Source organism: Carcharhinus amblyrhynchos, chromosome 15, assembly GCF_965287045.1.
Source record: "Carcharhinus amblyrhynchos chromosome 15, sCarAmb.v2.hapA, whole genome shotgun sequence".
NCBI classification, from domain to species: Eukaryota; Metazoa; Chordata; class Chondrichthyes; order Carcharhiniformes; family Carcharhinidae; genus Carcharhinus; species Carcharhinus amblyrhynchos.
In genome coordinates this window covers 67,624,450-67,644,829 of record NC_137338.1, presented here as the reverse complement: position 1 = coordinate 67,644,829, position 20,380 = coordinate 67,624,450, and the positions used below count along the sequence as shown (strand labels likewise).

The 20,380-nt window shown below is 44.2% G+C and overlaps 1 protein-coding gene across 3 annotated transcripts in view; it reads left to right on the top strand.

The window, feature by feature from the left end:
- slc9d1 (solute carrier family 9 member D1) overlaps positions 1-20,380 on the top strand; it is a 62,107-nt gene that overhangs the window by 16,320 nt on the left and 25,407 nt on the right. For 2 of the 3 annotated variants that reach the window (XM_080204121.1, XM_080204122.1), the window contains exons 5-8: positions 13-141; positions 2,079-2,171; positions 14,481-14,667; positions 18,603-18,720. In XM_080204121.1, the coding sequence (XP_080060247.1) occupies positions 13-141; positions 2,079-2,171; positions 14,481-14,667; positions 18,603-18,720 (527 nt within the window). The remainder of the gene's footprint in view (positions 1-12; positions 142-2,078; positions 2,172-14,480; positions 14,668-18,602; positions 18,721-20,380) is intronic. The other variant, XM_080204123.1, reaches the window with a different exon arrangement.

The window sequence follows — 20,380 nt, the reverse complement described above, 5'->3', positions numbered from 1 at the left end:
ATTTACTTGCAGGATATAGTTTCTATTGTGGTGATATCTCTGCCTTGTGGCTGGATTTGTACTTTAATGGGGCTTCCAACAATGTTTGGTTATATCATTTGTGGAGTCCTCTTGGGTCCTTCTGGACTCAACCGCATCAAGGTATGAATCCTACTTGCGTCATACAGTAGGGCATTGTTCCCAGCTTAAATTGCCTTTGAATAAGCAGTTCATTTACTGAACAATTACTTTACTGTTGCAGAGTGGTTTACCATATCTATCAAGATTACAGCTATTAGTTTTCTAGTGTGAAGAATGTGCAGGACCTCATAAAATAAAAGTACTTGGCATGTTACTGTGTCAGTTCTAGTTGAAGAATTGATCTTTTTGTGATGTTGGTATACAGTGTATGTGCCAACTTCATCTCCCTTTACATGACACACAGTACGTTTTTAGTTTTGGATACCTAGCGGTCCCTACTTGGATATCATACCTTGACCCGGAGGTGAGCTTCTGATTACCAATCCAGTCTGATGCTAGGACTGCTTGTTTCCACCCTTTGTAATATTGCCCGACTCTCCCCCCACTCATCTCAACAGCCTCAGTTTAAGAAGATTTTAATTCTGGTTTTCGAATCATAGAATCCCTACAGTACAGAAGGAGGCCATGTGGCCCATTGAGTTTGTACTGACTCTCCGAGAGAGCATCTTTCCTTGGCTCAAACACCCACCTTATCACTGTAATCCCACACATTTGCTAATCCCCCTAACCTACACATCTTCAGACACTAAGGGGCAATTTAGCATGGCCAATCCACCTAACATCTTTGGACTGTGGGAGGAAACTGGAACACTAGGAGGAAATCCATGCAGACGCTGGGAGAACGTGCAAACTCCACGTTTGCAGACGCTGGGAGAACGTGCAAACTCCACGTTTGCAGACGCTGGGAGAACGTGCAAACTCCACGTTTGCAGACGCTGGGAGAACGTGCAAACTCCACGTTTGCAGACAACTAAGACTGGAATCAAACTTGGGTCCCTGAAGCTGCGATGCAGCAATGCTAACCACTGTGCTACTACCATACTGCCCTCCTTTGCAAGCAGTCTAATACATTACTGACATTTAACATGTGATTTGTGAGTGAGTTGATATGTTTATGATTTGTAAACCTTTTCCGGACCCAACTCATCTCACCAAGTTAGCATGACTTGCTGTGCCAGTGATTATAGCATCAGTTAAACTGATAAGTATTTGAAAAGGAAGGATATGGTGGCACGGTGGTTAGAACTGCTGCCTCACAGTGCCAGGGACCCAGGTTTGATTCCGGCCCTGGGTAACTGTGAAGTTTGTGTGTTCTCCCCGTGTCTAGCTATGATGAGGTAGATAAGAATGGAACAAGCTGGTGATGGTGGAGGATTGTGTGGAGTTTGCAGATTCTCCCCATATCAGTGTGCATTTCCTCTGAGTTTTTCTCCCACATTCCAAAGTCGTGCAGGTTAGGTGATATGGCCATACTAAATTGCCCTTTATATGTGGGGTTACAGGGATAGGGCCTGGATGGGATTGTTGTTGGTGTAGTCTCAAAGGCTTCCTTCTACACCATAGGGATTTTACAATGGTCAAACTGTGTCGAAGGCTGCAGTAAGCTTGAAGTATAGGGAAAAAAGTTTACTTTTGTCATGTTCATTTGTGTTTTGTGACTTTGGTAAGAGCCGTTTTGATACTATTCAAAAAAAAGAGAAGACCAAGGGTGATCTTATAGAGTAAATGTCCAGGAGACCATGAATATAAGTTAGTCACTAATAAATTCAGTGTGGAATTCACGGGAAATGTCTTCACCTAGAGTGGGTAGAATGTGGAATTGTACCATATGGGATGTCTGAGTCAGTGAGCATAAACACATTGAAGGGGAAGCTAGATGCATATGAGGGAGAAAGGAATAGAAGGATATGTTAATATGGGTAGCTGGAGGCTGGGAGGAGGATAAACGCCAACAAGGATCTGATGGATTGAATGAATTATACTGTGCTGTAAATGCCTTGTAATATTTATTTCTTTGATAGCAGAGGATGTTCATGTTTTGTCCCATTCTTCCACAGTCCATTGTGCAAGTGGAGACGCTTGGTGAGTTTGGAGTGTTCTTCACTCTGTTTGTCGTTGGTCTGGAGTTTTCTCCCGAAAGACTCAGAAAGGTATTAACTCTTCATTTGCTGTTCAAAGATTCTTAATTTTATCGCAACTGTCCACATATTTAATTAGTGATTTTTTTCACTTTTCCTCGCCCCAAACAATGCTAACACATGTTAGACAATACTGAATGGTATATTTGTCATAACGTTCCTATTCTGATAGTGAGATCCTGTTTAAAAGTGAGCATTGCAACCAGTATGTCTGAGAGTAGCAAATCTGGAGGCATTGCTTAATGCGTGATACTCATTGTGAACTTCATTGCTGAATTAATTCTAGATATGCAGAAACCTAATCCCTTTTGTTATTCTCTGGATACGTATGACCCTATAAGAAGTCTCACAACACCAGGTTAAAGTTCAGCAGGTTTATTTAGTAGCAAGATGATGAACAGGACGGATAGGATAGAGGTGGAGAGACTCTTCCCGCTCAGAAAGGATAGTAGGACTAGGGGGCACAGCCTCAAGATAAAGGGGGGACGGTTTAGAACGGAGTTGAGGAGGAACTTCTTCACTCAAAGGGTGGTGAATCTCTGGAATTCTCTGCCCGTTGAAGTGGTGGAGGCTACCTCGCTAAATATTTTTAAGACGCGGGCTGATGGGTTTTTGATAAGAGAGGGGATTAAGGGTTATGGGGGAGAGGGCGGGAATGTGGAACTGAGCCAAGACAGATCAGCCATGATCTTATTGAATGGCGGGGCAGGCTCGAAGGGCTAGTTGGCCTACTCCTGCTCCTATTTCTTATGTTCTTATGTTCAAAAGCCACTAGCTTTCGGAATGCTCGCTGTTTGTCCATCAGGTGAGTGGGATTTCAGTTCACAAATGGGGCATATAAAGACACAAGCTTAATTTACAAAATAATGGTTGGAATACAAGTTTTTACAGGTAATCAAATCTTAAAGTAAGTGGAGAGAGGGTTAAGCACAGATTAAAGGGATGTGTATGTCTCCAGCCGGGACAGTTAGTGAGATTTTGCAAGCCCATGCAAGTCATGGGGGTTACAGATGGTGTGACATGAACCCAAGATCCTGGTTGAGGCTGTCCTAGTGTGCGGAACTTGGCTATCAGTCTCTGCTCGGCGATTTCTGCGCTGTCCTGTGTCGTGAAGGCCGCCTTGGAGAACGCTTACCCAAAGATCAGATGCCGAATGCATCTGGTGTTAGGATGGAACTTGTCAATGTCATCATATAGTTGCTTCAGTGATTGTTCGCCATGAGTCCAAAGGAAGAAAATGTCATTGATGAATCTAGTGTGTAGCATCAGATGAAGATCCTGTGCAGTGAAGAGGTCTAGTTCGAACCTCTGCATGAAGATGTTGGCATATTGAAGGTGCGAATTTGGCCCCCATGACTGTTCCGTGTGTGTGGATGAAGAACTGGTTGTTGAAGGTGAAGACATTGTGGTCCAGGATGATGTGAATGAGTTGTAAAATTGCATCTGGAGATTGGCAGTTGCAGCAATGCCATCGCCTTGGGGGATGCTGGTGTAGTGTGCTGAGACATCCATTGTGACGAGGAATGCTCCTGGTTCAACTGCTTCACGTCTGCTGAGTTTCTGTAGGAAGTCTGCAGTGTTGTGACAAAAAGCTGGGGGTTCTTTTGTACAAGGGGTTATGTGGGATGAGAGCACGGAGGGTGTTCTGAAGGTCCGGATCAAATGCCTTGATTAGCCTGTTGAGTTGATGGATGTGTTCTTTGGTCGGATCTGCGCGTAACTGTCTGTAGTGTTCCTCATTGTTCAGTTGTTGGTACACTTTGCAGTAGTCCATTCTGTTCAGTATGATGGTGGCCCCTCCTTTGCTGGTTTGATGAGTCCACTTCAACTCTTTTCTCTTCGTTTGCTGCACCGTGGATCTCTCAGTCGGCTGTTCCAGTTCTTCGGCTGTCTCGTTGTGTTCGTTTTGGCTTCTTGGGGTTTGTGAAAGAACTCCCGCAGCCTCATTCGCCTGATGAATTCCTCTATATTTGCTGCGAGACTGATGGGGTCTATTTTGGTGGTGAGTCAGAAATTGAGCCCTCGGCTGAGAACTTTGATTTTATCTGGTTGAAGTGTGCAGTCCGACAAGTTGACAATGGATTTCCCTGCAGTGGTACTGTTTTCTACTGTGTTACCGGGGGAGGCTTGGTTGCTTCTGGTGGTGATGCCGAGTTTCTCAAGTTTCCTGTTCTTGGTGTGTGTGTAGATGGTGTAGTTCCTTTGTCTCGTCTGCTTGGCAGAGTTTTGCAGCTGGTTTGTGTCCTGAGCACGTGTTGAGAATATGGACTGTATCTTGGATGCGGCGTTTGCTGTAGAGTTGGCATATGAGGTGGTTGAGGAGTGTGACGCTGAATTGGGCTCCTCTGGAAGGCCGCTGCCCTTGACATGTATGCCCAAGTTGTCAGGTACTCACAAGACAGTCCCGAACATCACCCAAGCACAACGCAATGCCATCCGCGCTGTCAAGACCAACTGCAACGTTGTCATAAAACTAGCAGACAAAGGAGAGGCCATCGTCATACTGAACAGAATGGATTACTGCAAAGAAGTGTACTGACAACTGAACAATGAGGAACACTACAATTACCCGCAGATCGGACCAAAGAACACACCCGTCAATTCAACAGACTGATCGAGACATTTGATCTGAACTTTGAGAACACCCTCTGTGCTCTCATCCCATGTACTCCATGCGTTGGAGATCTCTACTGCCTCCTGAAAGTTACACAAGGCAAACGCCTGGCCGTCCCATCATATTGGGCAATGGGACCCTGTGTGAGAACTCCTCAGGCTACGTCGAGGGCATCCTGAAACCCATTGTACAAAATAACCTCCAGCTTTTGTCGCGACACTACGGACTTCTTGCAGAAATTCAGCACACATGGAGCAGTTGAACCAGGAGCACTCCTCGTCACAATGGATGTCTCAGCACTTTACACCAGCAACCCCCATGACGATGGCATTGCTGCAATGCTGCACTTGACCTCTGATCTTCAGGTAAGCATTCTCCAAGGCAGCCTTCATGACACAGGACAGCACAGAGTCACTGAGCAGAGACTGATAGCCAAGTTCCACACACATGGACGGCCTCAACTGGGATCTTGGGTTCATGTCACACTATCTGTAACCCCCATGACTTGCCTGGGCTTGCAAAATTTCACTAACTGTCCTGGCTAGAGACAATACACATCTCTTTAACCTGTGTGTGCTTAACCGTCTCTCCACTCACATTGTCTGTACCTAAGGGAACAGCCACACTGCTAATTTAGTGAAAGCTAGAAGAGCAAATATGTAAGCAGATTTGATTGCAAAAATAGTAAGGCAGCAATAGTTGGGAACTAGCCTAATATCAATTGGAATGTTAATAGTGTTAAGGGCAGAGAGGACACAAAAGACTTGAAACTGCATTTAGAAGAACTTTTTAAGCAGCACGTAAGCCCAAGAGCAATTCTAGATTTCTAAGCTCAATATGGCCTCATTTTAATGCTTCATTTACGCTTATCCCTCCTCAGCTCTAATTGATTATTTATCCAGTAGCCCTTTTTTTAATCCCCTATTCATCAGACCTGAAAACTCTATCTGGGGATGTTGAACTGCCATTTTTGCGCTCTTTAAGCCAAGCTTCTATGACACCTTGACGACAACAACTTATATAGCATCTTGATGGTAATGAAACGTTCCACGATGCTTCATTGGAACAGTGTAAAGCAATGTATGTCACCAACATTGGACAGAAGGGTAGAAATGGTTGGTTTAGATAGGTAAACGATCGGCGCAGGCTTTGGTGGTGGTGGTGATGTGTCTGGTACAAGTCTTCTTACACTCTCAGCATGATGACAGCGTTGGAGTACCATCCTCGCAGCTGTAAATACAAATCTCATAGCATATTGGAACCTACGTTGACTAAGCTATAATTTCATGGCCAGCACCATGAAAACAAATGTCAGTTGGAGCTGTTTGTAGCACAGGTACCCAAGTCAGAAGATTGAAGGTTAAAGTTCCACTCTTGGATTTGAGCGCACAAATCAAGGCTGACTGCCTTGTAGACAGCAGTGTTGAGAGGGTGCTGCATTTTCAGAGGTGTTATCTTTCATTTTAGATGTTAAACAAAGGCCCCATCTGCAGCTTGGGTGAAAATTAAAGATCCCTTGGCACCAAGTTGTCCCTACTGTATTTATCTTTCAGTTAACATCACAAAAACAGATTGGTCATTATTATAATGCTTGTGGGAGCTTGTGTGGAAATTGGCCACGGCATTTCCTGCATTGCAATATGGACTACACTTCACAAGTATTTAATTGGCTATAAAACACTTAAGAAGTCTGTGGTAGGTAAAATGTTAGAATCCGTCATCAAGGAGGAAATAGCGAGGCATCTTGAGGGGAATTGCTTGATAGAGCAGACGCAGCACGGTTTCGTTAGGGGGAAGTCGTGTCTGACAAATTTATTGGAGTTCTATGAGGATGTGTCTAGGGCGGTGGATAGAGGAGAGCCGGTGGATGTGGTCTTTCTTGATTTTCAGAAGGCCTTTGACAAGGTACCTCACAAGAGGTTATTGCAGAAGGTCAGGGGGCATGGAGTTGGGGTAGGGTGTTAGCATGGATAGAGGATTGGTTGTCAAATAGGAGGCAGAGAGTGGGGGTTAATGGGTGCTATTCGGATTGGCGGTTGGTGACTAGTGGAGTGCCCCAGGGGTCGGTGCTGGGGCCTCAGCTATTTACCATTTATATAGATGATCTGGAGGAGGGAACCGAGTGTATGGTGTTGAAATTTGCTGATGACACCAAGATTGATGGAACGGCAACTTGCGTGGAGGGTGTGGAGAGTCTGCAGAAGGATTTAGATAGGCTGGGCAAATGGGCCAGGAACTGGCAAATGGAATTTAATGTTGGCAAGTGTGAGGTGGTCCACTTTGGTAGGAATAATGGTAGGAAGGACTATTACTTACGTGGCGAAAAACTGCAGCAGGCGACGGTGCAGAGGGACCTCGGGGTCCTTGTGCATGAGTCGCAAAAACCCAGCCTGCAGGTGCAGCAGGTGGTCAGGAAGGCTAATGGGATGATGGCCTTCATAGCGAGGGGGATTGAATATAAAAGTAGGGAGGTCTTGCTGCGGCTGTATAGGGCATTTGTGAGGCCGCAGCTGGAGTACTGTGTGCAGTTTTGGTCGCCGTACTTACACAAGGATATTTTGGCCTTGGAGGGAGTGCAGAGGAGGTTTACTAGGCTGATGCCGGAGTTGAGGGGGTTGAGCTATGAGGAGAGACTGAATAAACTAGGCTTGTACTTGTTAGAGTTTAAAAGAATGAGGGGAGATCTCATTGAGACGTATAAGATGATGAATGGGATGGATAGGATAGAGGTGGAGAGACTCTTCCCACTCAGAAAGGACAGTAGGACTAGGGGGCACAACCTCAAGATAAAGGGGGGGTGGTTTAGAACGGAGTTGAGGAGGAACTTCTTCACTCAAAGGGTGGTGAATCTCTGGAATTCTCTGCCCGTTGAAGTGGTGGAGGCTGCCTCGCTAAATATTTTTAAGACGCGGGTTGATGGGTTTTTGATAAGCGAGGGGATTAAGGGTTATGGGGAGAGGGCGGGAATGTGGAACTGAGCCACGACAGATCAGCCAAGATCCGGGTGTTAGCGATGGAAAGGTGGTAGGACTGGAGGGTCTTAATGACATTACTGTTACTAGAGAGGTGGTGCGCGACAGACTGGAGGGGCTGATTGTGGACAAGTCCCCAGGACCGGATGGAATGCATCCGAGGGTTCTGAAAGAAATGGCGGAGGTGATAGTGGATGCCTTGGTGGTTATTTTCCAGACGTCGCTGGATTCCGGGGAAGTGCCGGAGGATTGGAAAACGGCTAATGTTACGCCGTTGTTTAAGAAGGGTGCCAGGCAAAAGGCGGGGAATTACAGGCCGGTTAGTTTAACGTCTGTGGTAGGTAAAATGTTAGAATCCGTCATTAAGGAGGAAATTGCGAGGCATCTTGAAGGGAATTGCTTGATAGGGCAGACGCAACATGGTTTCATTAAAGGGAAGTCGTGTCTGACAAATTTACTGGAGTTCTATGAGGATGTGTCTAGGGCGGTGGATAAAGGAGAGCCGGTGGATGTGGTCTTTCTGGATTTTCAGAAGGCGTTTGATAAGGTACCTCACAAGAGGTTACTGCAGAAGGTCAGAGGACATGGAGTTGGGGGTAGGGTGTTAGCGTGGATAGAGGATTGGTTGTCAAATAGGAGGCAGAGAGTGGGGGTCAATGGGTGCTATTCGGATTGGCGGTTGGTGACTAGTGGGGTGCCCCAGGGGTCGGTGCTGGGGCCTCAGCTATTTACCATTTATATAGATGATCTGGAGGAGGGAACCGAGTGTAGGGTGTCGAAATTTGCTGATGACACCAAGATTGGGGGAAAGGCAAATTGTGCGGAGGGTGTGGAGAGTCTGCAGAAGGATCTAGATAGGCTGGGCGAATGGGCCAGGAAATGGCAAATGGAATTTAATGTTGGCAAGTGTGAGGTGGTCCACTTTGGTAGGAAGAATGGTAGGAAGGACTATTACTTACGTGGCGAAAAACTGCAGCAGGCGACGGTGCAGAGGGACCTCGGGGTCCTTGTGCATGAGTCGCAAAAACCCAGCGTGCAGGTGCAGCAGGTGGTCAGGAAGGCGAATGGGATGCTGGCCTTCATAGCGAGGGGGATTGAATATAAAAGTAGGGAGGTCTTGCTGCAGCTGTATAGGGCATTGGTGAGGCCGCAGCTGGAGTACTGTGTGCAGTTTTGGGCGCCGCACCTGCGCAAGGATATTTTGGCCTTGGAGGGAGTGCAGAGGAGGTTTACTAGGCTGATACCGGAGTTGAGGGGGTTGAGCTATGAGGAGAGGCTGAATAAACTAGGCTTGTACTCGTTAGAGTTTAGAAGAATGAGGGGAGATCTCATTGAGACGTATAAGATGATGAATGGGATGGATAGGATAGAGGTGGAAAGACTCTTCCCGCTCAAAAAAGACAGTAGGACTAGGGGGCACAGCCTCAAGATAAAGGGGGGGCGGTTCAGAACGGAGTTGAGGAGGAACTTCTTCACTCAAAGGGTGGTGAATCTCTGGAATTCTCTGCCCGTTGAAGTGGTGGAGGCTGCCTCGCTAAATATTTTTAAGAAGCGGGTTGATGGGTTTTTGATAAGAGAAGGGATTAAGGGTTATGGGGAGAGGGCGGGAAAGTGGAACTGAGCCACGACAGATCAGCCATGATCTTATTGAATGGCGGGGCAGGCTCGAAGGGCCAGATGGCCTACTTCTGCTCCTATTTCTTATGTTCTTATGTTCTTATTGAATGGCGAGGCAGGCTCGAAGGGCTAGATGGCCTACTCCTGCTCCTATTTCTTATGTTCTTATGTAAAGACTTGATTACCTTGTAAAACCTTGCATCCCAACCGTTATTTTGTAAATTGAGTTCGTGTCATTATATGCCCTGTTTGTGAACTGAAATCCCACTCACCTGTTGGAGGATCAGTGAACACTCTGAAAGCTAGTGGCTTTTGCCACCAAATAAACCTGTTGGACTTTAACCTGGTGTTGTGAGACTTCTAACTGTGTTTACCCCAATCCAACGCTGGCATCTCCACATTATGGATGTCTGTGTCAAGGCTGCGTTTCGTGCCCAACACTGTTGAAATTTCAGAGGCCACGTACTAGGTGGTTGGTGAATGAGTTAAATATCTATAACAATCCAGTTGCTTTTATGATCACCTTTTGACGTTTGGCCACAAATTGTTCTATTTATAGAATCATACGTTGCCGAAGAGGCCTGTCAGTCTGGCTGAAACGTGAGAAACACGTGACCTCCCATCTAATCCCATTTACCAACATTTACCCAAGCCTTGAAAGTTATTCATTGAATTAAGTTTTACAAGTAGCCACAGTGCTTTTCAAATTCTGAACTGTTAACTCCATACTATTAGCCACTGTCAAAACCCCACATCTTTCAATGAATCTCAAAGTTGTCCAGCTCATTTGTGTTGTGCAGAGTTTGTGATCTTGTAATGCTTGATCCCCAGATTCCCTAGTTACCCATATTACACAGATATGAAAACTACTGAAAAGTCAGTTAAAGAAATAAGGTATAATAACCTGGGTACCCACTGGAAATGTCAAATACGTCTCCTCAAACAAGATGGTGGCTGTGTAACTTCCTCCTCTCAAGACTGCTATTATTGGAGATCTTACTACCACTATAGTGCCTATTGATCTGATGCCTCCCCGCTGATAGCTTGGTTTGAAATGCTGCATTTTAAATCACTATTTTTTTCAGTTATTTCAACAATGGACTTGATTCAGCCTGGCAACCAGCATCTCTGATATATCAATGTCATCTTCGGTATCTGAGGGAGTGGGGATCCCTTGTATAACAGCTTCCGGTCATGGTCTTGCTTGCTCTGACTTTCTCTCTGAGCCCTGTTCACATTCTGCCAACCTCTCTCCACCAAGCATGGCTTTTCTGTGCTCTGTTCTATGATTTTTCCCAACACTCCTTGTCGATTCTGGATTGTTCCTACTTTCCTCTTGATCTCTGGGCTCCCCATTAGCTGCACATTTCTCTCTCATTTGAAATCATTGAGATTATTCAGCCTGTCTTATCTATGGTAGCTCTTAGCTGGAGCAATCCAAAATTAATTTCAGTCTTGCAATCCATAAAGGAATTTCTTCTAACGTCTTTCCTTGCTGCATGATAAATTAATGATCCTTCATTGTTGTTTCCCTGTGGAAATAACTTTTTCCCCAATCAAATCTCAGTATAACATCAAAACCCTGCATTGAATTTCTTAGCCTTTGCTGCATCAATTAATGAACTCTTTCTTGTAGCATTCACTAATCCCAGGTGTTGATCCCTAGAATTTACTGAACTTGGAAGCCAGTCTTTGGACTTGATTGTCTCTCCAAAGTTCATACCTCAGTACGTTGCTGTTGAATGTAGGATTTTTGATCTTCATCTTGCTCTGCTCCCTGACTTTCAACTAGCTAGCAGACTGATTTCATTTTGCTGGAACATCTCCCAATGATGTTGACGATTACTTTGTACCTTAGTTTGTACTGTTGCTTTGTGGGATCCCTGTTATATCTTTGCCATAAGTACTGTTTCTAGCTTCTACTTGCTGTTTACATATCATAGCTGCCTAGCCTAACTGAAGCATTTTACCTCACAATTCATTCCCTTCCTTCTCTATTAATGGAATAGTATATAAATAAATAACGACTCCATGAACCACCCATTGTGCTATTCTCGTCCTAAACAACCATCATTTTACTGCCTTAAGCATTATAACTCTTAACTCAAACTCGGCGTCCTACTTTGCATCAACCATGGCTCAAACTGCCAACTCGATTTCAGTAGTTGCCCTAAATAACATCTTTCGTGTTATACTCGCACTTCAACTCAACAGCTCAAACTCACTTATCATTTGGTCAGTATAACTAACTCACCTTCCCAATGACCAGAGTTGTTACCAAGTGTAAAGATTCAAAGCAACCGTGAATTCCTATGTGCAATCAGAATTAACAATTTAAACAGATCCATGTTAACAGTTAACAATCGGTTTTGATTGGAGGATGGAGGAACAGGGTAAAGGGCCTGAGGATGAGAGAGGGCACATGTGATCAGGACTATTATTGGGTAAACATGAACTCATGCTGTTTTGGCTGCACAATGTGTAATTGCCATGCAAGTCCACACAATTCCGCTCAGCCCTTCCACATTTCACACAGTTCCCATCTTCAGGATTGTGCAGCTGTGATGCCTCCGTCCCATCTTAACTGCTGAAAGCCTTATCTATTCTGTTGTCATCTCCAGACTCATTGGCTCTAATATTCCTTTCACTGTCCTTCCAGTCTTCATCCTCAAACTTCACCCTACCCTAAATTCAGCTGCGCGTACTGTGTCCCACACGGAGTCCTGCTTTCATTGCTTTTAGTACAAATCCATATTAGCAACTAATTCCAGCAGCAAGAACTAATGTTTGTTTGAACCTAACCCTCCAGAGGAGGCAGCACCCTGAATACAGTGCCGTAAACTACCCAGCCAGTTCAATATTACAAAACCTTTCAACAAATTAAGTTCACCACCCTCAGCATTTAATTTCTTCCCACACATCCTTTCTGTAAAATGTTCATGAGCCTCTGCGGTCTTATTGGTGAAGATGCACTCAAATTGCTGTTAATATTCTAGGATAGTGATAGTGAAGATGCAGCAATATATAGATGGCATGTAACTTTGAGGGGAACCTGGGGGAGCACTTGCTATTCTTTTCCTTCTTGATGGTGGATTTCATAGGTTTGGGAGGTGTTGTTGAAGAAGCATTGGCCCCTCACCCTGTTGGTGGTCAACATTGCAGCCACAGCAGACTGGGAGGACAGAGTGAATGTTTAAGGTGATGAATGCCCACTTGATCAAATGGATTGCTTTTGCTTGAATGTGTCAAGCTCCTTGAGTTTTATTTTCAGCTGCAATTATCTAGGCTAGTGAAGACTGCTCCTAACTTGTGCCCTGTAGGTGGCGGGAAACCTTAGGAAATCCAGGAGTTATCCAGTTGCCATAGTGAGTTACGCTCCTCCCCTACCCATGTTGTCTCTTCGCCATTCAGAAACTTGATCAGTTTCCACATATATGCTAATAATGTCTGGCTCTGACTCTATTGATCCAAAGGCTGAGAGGATCAAAGTATCAGTTTCTTTGAAATCGCCAATTACTCTTAGAAAAAACATCCCAGCATGCTATCAATGAATCATGGACTAAATGTCACCTCGATGATTTTCAGACTTTGCTGGTTTGCTGACTCCCAATCCCCATTTTTGTTTTAAAAGTACCGGTATGTATCGAACTTTGGAAAAATGTAAGTAATAGCGTCAGTTAAGAATGGGTTTTCTGATGATCTGTTAGTGAGAATCATGGAATCCTATAGTGCAGAAGAAGTTCATTGGCCCATCGAAACTGCACCGACCACAATCTCACCCAGGCCCTACCACCATAACCCCTAACATTTATCCTAGCTAATCTGCCTAACACTAAGGGGAAATTTAGCAAGGCCAATCCACCTAACCCGCACATGTTTGGACTGTGGGAGGAAACTGGAGCACCAGGAGGAAACCCACGCTGACACAGGGAGAATGTGCAAACTCCAGACAGACAGTGACTCGAACTGGAATTGAACCTGGGTCCCTGGCGCTGTGAGGCAGCAGTGCTAATCGATGTGCCACCATACTGCCCTGTAGTTGATAAATTATGATTAAGCTACCAAGCATTGATCAAAATAAATTACTAATTTTTAAATTTTGCTATCCTTGCTAAAATCAATAAAATCTCCATTTCCATCACAGCTTTCTTTCAAACTCTCCTTAAGTCTGTACCACCTCATAAACAGTCTGTCTGGTAGATAATTCATCTTTAGCCCATCACTCCTTCCACACCTATAAAGAACATTCATAATTGTCTCCTTAATTGTTTCACATTATATTTCTCTTCTAAGAGAACAAGCGCCGCTACTATTTTAATCAAAGGCAAGAAAAAAATACAGAGTTATCTATGCAGTTTTTAAGCAAATGTTGGAAGGTTGCAGCAAATGGGACAAACTACTCAAAATCCAATTATCTGTCAGGTAGAGTATTTCCTGATGCACAGAAATAGTCTCAAAGAGTTAGGCTATTAGATTAGAATGTTTTCTCAACAAATTTGAACACTGTAAAGCTGATGTGTACCCAAGACGATAATATTGCTTCTGCCTAGGAGGCTCTTTGAACCCTTTTTTTATTTGCAAGCCTCACTGGATTCTCATGGAATAAGTGAACACTGGCATAGTTTCTCTTCTTCCTAGCTTCTGTTTGTTATTACAGTCATCACTCATTCTCTGAACCTTCCTCTCTTTGTTCCACCTTGGCAGCAGGAACACGGCTTTACTTGTCCTTTTTTACTTTGTGTGAAGCTTAAATTCAACAGCGAGCTACAGAGGAGGAGCACCAAACCTGTGGAACTCTTCATTTCTTTCAGTGATTTTTTTTTTCCTTCTGCAAGTTTCAGGTGCTTGAAATCTAAGCCAGACATCATTTTAGCACTTGTCCCAAGTTACCTCACTTGATGTTGGTTGTACCTGTGCTGTGATCAGTGCCATTTCATTGCTAACTAGGTTGTCTTCTGATCAGGGAAGATCGATGTCTTGTGTAGTTTGACTTTAGAATCACGTTCCTTAACATGTTTCTGTCTTTAATTATACTAAGAAAAGACTATTATAGCATCAATGCTTAATATTTTTGAATATTAATTTGAAATACACTATTTTATATTTCACTGCTCTTAGGTATGGAAGATTTCCTTGCAAGGAACCAGTTACATGGCAATCCTGATGGTTGTATTTGGATTACTCTGGGGACATCTGTTGAATATCAGGCCAACACAAAGTATCTTTATTTCTACATGTTTGTCTCTATCAAGTACTCCTTTAGTATCCAGATTCCTTGCACTCGGTGCAAGAGGAGAAAAAGAAGGTAAATGTTAAAAGGATCAGTTGGCCGTATGAATGTAGGGTGGTCGTGTATTTGTGAATCTATATTGAATCACCCTTTTGAGGAGTGGGAGTTATTTATGGGTGGGAGCAGGAAGAGGAACAGAAAGACACTCAGAAATGATGGGAAGGTGCTAATAGTTACATTTGTTATTGTTGCCACATGTGATGTTGGGAGGAGATGGAGCTGAGTATTTCACCTGTCCATTACCACTCTTGCTGTGGTGATGAAAGATGTTTGCACGCTGGCTGTATGGCAGTAATAGCCCTGGTTGCCACAGATGGAAGGAGAAGATCTGACCGGCCATTTCTCCCTCTATTCTGGCACAACACACTTACCATCAGGGTAAGCATGTTCCTCTTAGAGTGAAGGGCAAGGCTGGTAGAAGTAGGGAACTCTGGATGACTCAGTATATTGAGGCCCTGGTCAAGAAGAAAAAGGAGGTACATAACATGCATAGGCAGCTAGGATCAAGTGGATCCCTTGAAGAGTATAGGGGGTGTAGGAATAGAGTTAAGAGAGAAATCAGGAGGGCAAAAAGGGGAACGAGATTGGTTTGACAGATAAGGCAAAGAAAAATCCAAAGAATTTCTACAAATACATAAAAACCAAAAGAGTAACTAGGATGAGTAGGGCCTCTTAAGGATCCTCAAGAGATGGGTGAGATCCTAAATGAATATTTCTCACAGTATTTACTAATGTTAGGGAACTTGGGAAATAAATAGTGATGTCTTGAGGAGGTGCTGGAAGTCTTAAAGCGCATCAAAGTAAATAAATCTCCGAGACCTGGTGAAGTGTATCCCAGGACATTGTGGGAGGATAGGGAGGAAATTGCGGGTCCCCTAGCTGAGATATTTGAATCATCGATAGTCACAGGTAAGGTGGCTGAAGATTGGAATGTTGTGCCTTTGTTTAAAAAGGGCTGCAGAGAAAAGCCTGGGAAGTATAGGCCAATGAGCCTCACATCTATGGTGGATAAGTTGTTGGAAAGTATTTTGAGAAACAGGATCTACAGGCATTTAAAGAGGCAAGGACTGATTAGGGACAATCAACGTGGCTTTGTGAGCGGAAAATCACGTCTCACAAATTTGATTTCAGTTTTTTGAAGGGGCAACCAAAAACATAGATGAGGACAGTGCAGTTGATGTTGTCTACATTGACTTTAGCGAGGTCTTTGACAAGGCACTGCATGGTAGTTTGTTGCATAATGTTAAATCTCACAGGATCCCGGGTGAGGTAACTAAATGGATACAAAATTGGCTTGATGACAGAAGCCAAAAGGTGGTTGTAGAGGGTTGTTTTTCAGACTGGCGGCCTGTGACCAGCAGTGTGCCTCAAGGATCACTGTTATTTGCCATTGATTTGGGTGGGAATACAGAGGCATGGTTAATAAGTTTGCAGATGACACCAAGATTGGTGGCATAGTGGACAGTGAAGAAGATTATCTCGTATTGCAATGGGATCTTGATCAATTGGGCCAGTGGGCTGATGAATGGCAGATGGCGTTCAATTTAGACAAATGTGAGGTGATGCATTTTGGTAGTTTGAACCAGGGCAGGACTTACTCAGTTAATGGCAGGGCATTGAGGAGAGTTACAGAACAAAGAGATCTGGGGGTACAGGTTCATAGCTCCTTGAAAGTAGAGTCACAGGTGGACAGAGTTGTGGAGAAGACAATCAGCATGCTTGGTTTCATCGGTCAGAACATTGAACACAGGAGTTGGGACATCTTGTTGAAGTTGTACAAGACATTGGTAAGGCCACAGTTGGAATACTGTGTGCAGTTTGGCCCATCAAGTCTGCACCGATCACAATCCCACCCAGGCCCTACCCCCATATCCGTACGTATTTTACCCACTAATCCCTCTAACCTACGCATCTCAGGACACTAAGGAGCAGTTTTAGCATGGCCAATCAACCTAACCCGCACATCTTTGGACTGTAGGAGGCAATTGGAGCACCGGGAGGAAACCCATGCAGACATGAGGAGAATGTGCAAACTCCACACAGACAGTGACCCGAGCCAGGAATCGAATCCAGGTCCCTGGAGCTGTGAAGCAGCAGTGCTACCACTGTGCTACCGTGACAGATACATGGGTAAGATGGGGATAGCGGGATATGGGCCAAATGCGGGCAATTGGGACTAACTCTGGGGTTTTAAAAAAAGGTTGGCATGGACAAGTTAGGCTGAAGGCCTGTTTCCATGCTGTAAATCTGACTTTATCTGTAGGCTTTAGTCTCTGGAGACTCTTCACCAGTTTAAGGACCCTTGGCACGTCCTTGGATACTGCAACAGTGCCTGGTGTTTTCCTGTATTACTGGCATACTCCCTGTTTGTGGCAGGAAGCTAGCTGGATTCTGATGTGTGTGGATAAACCCCCTGAATCTAAGATAATAAGAATTTTGCTGCCCTGCCCACCATGGGAATCTGGGCGATGGGTGGACAATGGGAAGCTCTGTTGACCTCGGACAGAATTATACAGTTTCAGGATGAGTGAGGTTGTAAAATCCCACCCAATGAGTGAGGATTGCTGCAATACCAGAGAGGCAGGTGGAACTGCCATATTTTGGGAAGATAAAAATCTACTTCAAACTGATTTGTATCTTCGACATGGGGCAATTTGATCCTGAGGCAATGAAATCGTTCTGAAGACTTAAGTCATGAGTTTTAATCTCGAGTGGGAGTATAGAACCACCTGCTGGACACAGATTGAGGGGTGGCACAGTGGTTAGCACTTGTGTGTCACGATGCCAGGGACCCAGGTTGAATTCCTGGCTTGGGTAACTCTCTGTTTGGAGTCTGCACATTCAACTCATGTATGTCAGTGTAGGTTTTCTCAGGGTGCTCCAGTTTCCTTCCACAGTCTGAAAGACGTGCTGGTTAGGTGCATTGGCCGTGCTAAATTCTCCCTCAGTGTACCTGAATTGGCACAGGAGTGTGGCGACTTGGGGATTTTCACAGTAAAGTCAGTGTATTGTTGATGTAAGCGCACTTGTGACACTAATAAATAAAAGTGACCTGAATGGGGATGCTCATCATACTTTCAGAAGGAACCCAAAGAGGCAAGTCTTTGACTCTGTTGCACCAGAAGCCAGGAATCTCACAAGTTCTGATATCAAGTTTGGGTAACAACAGCACTGATTCCTGCAGCCAGTTAATTTCCATGGGAATGTTCTGACATATTTTATTCTGGCATTTTACATTTGTGTTTGTGACCATGTTCCTGCAAGGTGAAGTTGATCTTAGATGAAAACTATAATTCTGTATCGTAAATGTTAAAATTGAATTTCAGAAAGAAAGCAGTCCAATTTCAAATCTTATTTAGTTAAAAATGCTGCACCATGGCAACTGGAGTTACACTCTGATTTTAGCAAGCGAGATATGACAAGTTTATCTGAACTTATTAATACTCTTCTGTCTGAAACCACACTCCTTGCTCGCCTTGGCTTCCGCATAACTGGTATTTTAAGTGACATATTCAAAATATTTACACTCCCGACGAGTTTGCTTGTCTGTGTAATTGTATGACTTCCTGTTTTCTGAACATTAGTTGTAAATTTCGGAGTTTGATTTGAAAATTCAAGTCCAGGATCTGCTGATTTCCTTGAAACAAAGTGAGAGTTGGATCATCAGTTTCACAGCCTATATCCCTCAAAAATGAGAGAGAGAACAATTTGGGAACCTATGCGGACCATTGAAGGAAAAAATACTGCCATTGAAAATCGAGGGAATGTGCTTATTTTTGTTGCCTTAAAGTTCTCTTCATTCCCATTATGCTTTTCGCTGTATTGTATTGAATACACTGTATTGAATGTACATTGCTTTGTAATATGATTCCAGTGGGCCCACTCACTTGATCTAACTATTGCCCATGGTTTAGGCACAGTTTTCAGTTTCTTCTTCTGTTGCTGAATAGGAGATGTGGATTACAGCAGTGTGCTACTTGGAATGCTGGTGATGCAGGATGTTCAGCTGAGCTTATTCATTGCTGTGATGCCCACTCTAACCCAGGCGGGCGGTACTGCTTCTAACAGGTATGTTCTTGGCAAGTATCCGTATAGTTGCTTGTCATGATTTTTAACTGTTTTCTCCTCTTAACAGTATAAACACTTTGCCCTTCCAGTCAGACTCTGAAAGTGATGGTGCAAAGTAATATACTGTTTCGAAATAAGAATCTCCTTCGAGGGTGAAGTCAATGGTCAGACCGTATCTACCATGGTAGAAATATGGGTACATTTCAACTTAGTGTCCTGAGATGTGTAGGTTGCATGGATTAGTCATGATAGATGTGTAGAATTACTTTATTCATTCATGGGACATGGGTGTTGCTGGCTGGCCAGCATTTATTGCCCACCCCTATTTGCCTGAAGGCAATTGAGAGTCAATCACATTGCTGTGGCTCTGGAATCACATGTAGGCCAGACCAGGTAAAGACGGCAGATTTCCTTCCCTAAGGACAGTAGTGAACCAGATGGGTTTTTCTGACAATTGATAATGGTTTCATTAGATTAAGAATTAGTAGATTCTTCATTCCAGACTTCTTTTATTGAATTTTAAGTTCACCATCTGCTGTGGCGGGATTTGAACCCAGGTCCGCAGAACATTAGCTGAGTTTCTGGATTAATAATCGAGTGATAATACCACTAGGCCATTGCCTTCCCTTTTGGGGAGCAGGCGGGGAAGAGGGCCCGGGTGAGATACTCTGTCAGAGAGTCAGTGCTAACTTGATGGGCTAAATAGCCTCTTTCTACACTGTATTGATTCTATAATTCTACCAGCATTCTGATTGAGTGTTTTTAAACTACTATCTGTAATGGGGAGGAGCACAATATTGTCATCAGAGCTTTCAGCACGGTCTGGACAGGTGAATGGGCAAATCAGTGGCAGATGCAGTATAATTTGGATAAGTGTGAAGTTATTCACTTTGGAAGCAAAAACAAGAAGGCAGATTACTATCTGACTATAAATTGGGAGAGGGGAGTGTGCAGCGGGATCTGCATGTCCTTGTGCACCAGTCATTGAAGGTTAAGCATGCAGGTGCAGCAATTGGTAAAGAAGGAAAATGGAATGTTGGCCTTCATTGCGAGAGGTTTTGAGTACAGGAGCAGGGATATGTTGTTTATATAAGGTGTTGGTGAGGCCACACCTAGAATATTGTGTGCAGTTTTGGTCTCCTTTTCTGAGGAAGGATGTTCTTGCTCTTGAGGGAGTGCAGCGAAGGTTTATCAGGCTGATCCTGGGGATGGCAGGACTGATGTATGAGGAGAGATTGACTAGGTTAAGTTTATTTTTGCTGGAGTTCAGGCAAATGAAGTTGGGGGGGGGGGTGGGCGGGGGGATCGCATAGAGAATTCTAACAGGACTAGACAGGGTAAATGCAGCAAAGATGTTCATGATGTTGGGGGAATCCAGAACCAGGGGTCACAGTCTGAGGATTCAGGGTAGACCATTTAGGACAGAGGTGAGGAGACGTTTCTCCACCCAAAGAGTGGTGAGTCTGTGGAATTTATTACCGCAGGAAGAAGTTGATGCCAAAACATTGAATGCATTCAAGAGGCAGCTAGATGTAGCACTTGGGGGTGAATGGGATCAAAGGTTATGGGGAGAAAGCAGGATTGGGTTATTGAGTTGGACAGTCACCCATAATCATAATGAATGGTGCAACAGGCTCGAAGGGCCAAATGGCCTCTTTTT